General features: G+C 42.7%; 1 protein-coding gene across 1 annotated transcript in view; it reads left to right on the plus strand.

Moving 5' to 3' along the window:
• Window positions 1–1,941, plus strand: part of LOC107089870 (protein turtle homolog B-like) — a 184,100-nt gene that overhangs the window by 116,842 nt on the left and 65,317 nt on the right. The window contains exons 7-9 of the mRNA XM_015382890.1: window positions 808–991; window positions 1,069–1,185; window positions 1,367–1,517. Coding sequence (XP_015238376.1) covers window positions 808–991; window positions 1,069–1,185; window positions 1,367–1,517 — 452 coding nt within the window. The remainder of the gene's footprint in view (window positions 1–807; window positions 992–1,068; window positions 1,186–1,366; window positions 1,518–1,941) is intronic.

Here is a 1,941-nt window from a genome sequence, read left to right on the forward strand (position 1 = left end):
TGTAAAAAAAACGGTGTTCCCCTTTAATGTCCACAAATCATGACAGAAAGAATATTTTGGTGCAAAGATTGATGTTTGATTGTACGGGACCAGATAAGGGCCCATGAGGGAAATGGGGATATTTTGAATGTCTACTACTGTAATTGGTTGAATTTTCTCAAAAGAAGATAAAAGATCAAACAAAAACTGTTTTGATTGGAATATCAATCCCAAACCAAGAACAAACAGACTTTTTTGTTAAATATAAGATTGTAGGAATCGATTAGATTGGACATGTACTGCAGCATAGCATGTTTTGCATAAATTAATATATTCTGGGTTTTTGTTTTAATCCTTTGCACAGTCTGAACTGCAAAAATGTATCTACAATTAAAAAAAGATAAGTTTATTTCCCCTTAATTGAAGCAGATCAATGAGACAATCTGACAATGGAGAGGTTAATTATGCCGTTTAAAATACGATAATGAAGTTGTCCCACCACGTGAAAATTGGTCAAAAAGTCATGATTGATCGACATTGGATGGAAAGCTTAAAAACAGTCATTTTCAGATTGTTGAAAAGACACTGAAAAATGGATTTGCAACATCTTAGCTATTATTGGACTAAAGCGGGAAAAAAATCAGACTGAACAAACAGCCCAATTTTCAACTAATTCTGGACTAAACCAAGAGCCTAGTGTTTGCCTTTAGTGTTTGTTTTAAATGTGAACCATTTTCTATTGGTAAATTGTCTTAAACCTGCTGAAATCGTGGGAAACAACACTTGCTTACAGAAAAATAGTTCTTAGTTATCTTAGTATTTGTGCAGTGAAGCGTTAGGCATCCACCTGCTGAATTCTCCTTTCTCTCAGTATCCCGGTTGGAGCCAGATGGATGATGGGAGCATCCGTATTGCAGAGGTGACAGAGGACTCTCTTGGCACCTATACCTGCATGCCTTACAATGACCTGGGTTCCATGGGATGGTCTCCTCCTGCTCCCCTGGTGCTAAAGGTAACTACGTTTAAATGCCCCCCCCACCCGACGCCCAGGCTGGTACTGACTCGTTTTGGCTGTTTGACCATGGCCAGGACCCTCCAAAATTCTCTGTGGTTCCTGGAGGGGAGTACAGGCAGGAGGCTGGTCGGGAACTGGTCATCCCCTGTGAGGCAGAGGGAGACCCCTTTCCAAATATCACATGGAGGAAGGTACCGACTCGCATCTTACAATGCCATCTCATCACTTCATATTAATCATTTTTACACCATTTCATTAATTTCAGCCTTGTTGGTTGTAACACTGCAAAAGCCTTTGGATGACACTGTCTTGTTGCTTGTGCCAATTGTTCATTCGGTCTCCTTCTCTCCTCGGGGGCGGGGCCAACCACAGGTAGGGAAGCCCAGTAAAAGCAAGCACAATGTTCTGCCTCGGGGCAACTTACAGCTGAAGTCGCTCACAAAGGATGACCACGGGGAGTGGGAGTGTGTCGCCACCAACGTTGCCACAAGCATCACTGCCAGCACGCATGTCCAAGTCATAGGTACCTTCACACATTACACTCATAAATAACAGAGGAATCAGCAGCTGTTTTCTGATTATTTTGGGGGGATTTGTTTCTGTCTGTTGCTCAGTAAAGCTCAGCCCTCTGTACAGTAGCAGCCATTCAAAATGGACCTTCCCAGTCAAAAGCCATCAGAATGGCAGCCCACTTCCCTCCAACTCCCAGCCACTGGAGTGACCCCCTCTTCCATTTTTTTTACTCTGACTCCACCCTTTCAATGAATTCCAGGGTCTGACCAGGAGATGGCACTTCTCTTTAGATCCTAATGTCCACCACTCTTGACAGAAAGAATATTTTAATACAAATACTAATACAATAATACAAGGGCCAATGAAAACCAGCCAAGGGCCAAGAAAGAACCAGCCAAGGGCCAATAAAGAACCAGCCAAGGGCCAGGAAAGAA

Source organism: Cyprinodon variegatus, unplaced genomic scaffold (genome assembly GCF_000732505.1).
Source record: "Cyprinodon variegatus isolate N-32 unplaced genomic scaffold, C_variegatus-1.0 Scaffold269, whole genome shotgun sequence".
Classification (NCBI taxonomy): Eukaryota; Metazoa; Chordata; class Actinopteri; order Cyprinodontiformes; family Cyprinodontidae; genus Cyprinodon; species Cyprinodon variegatus.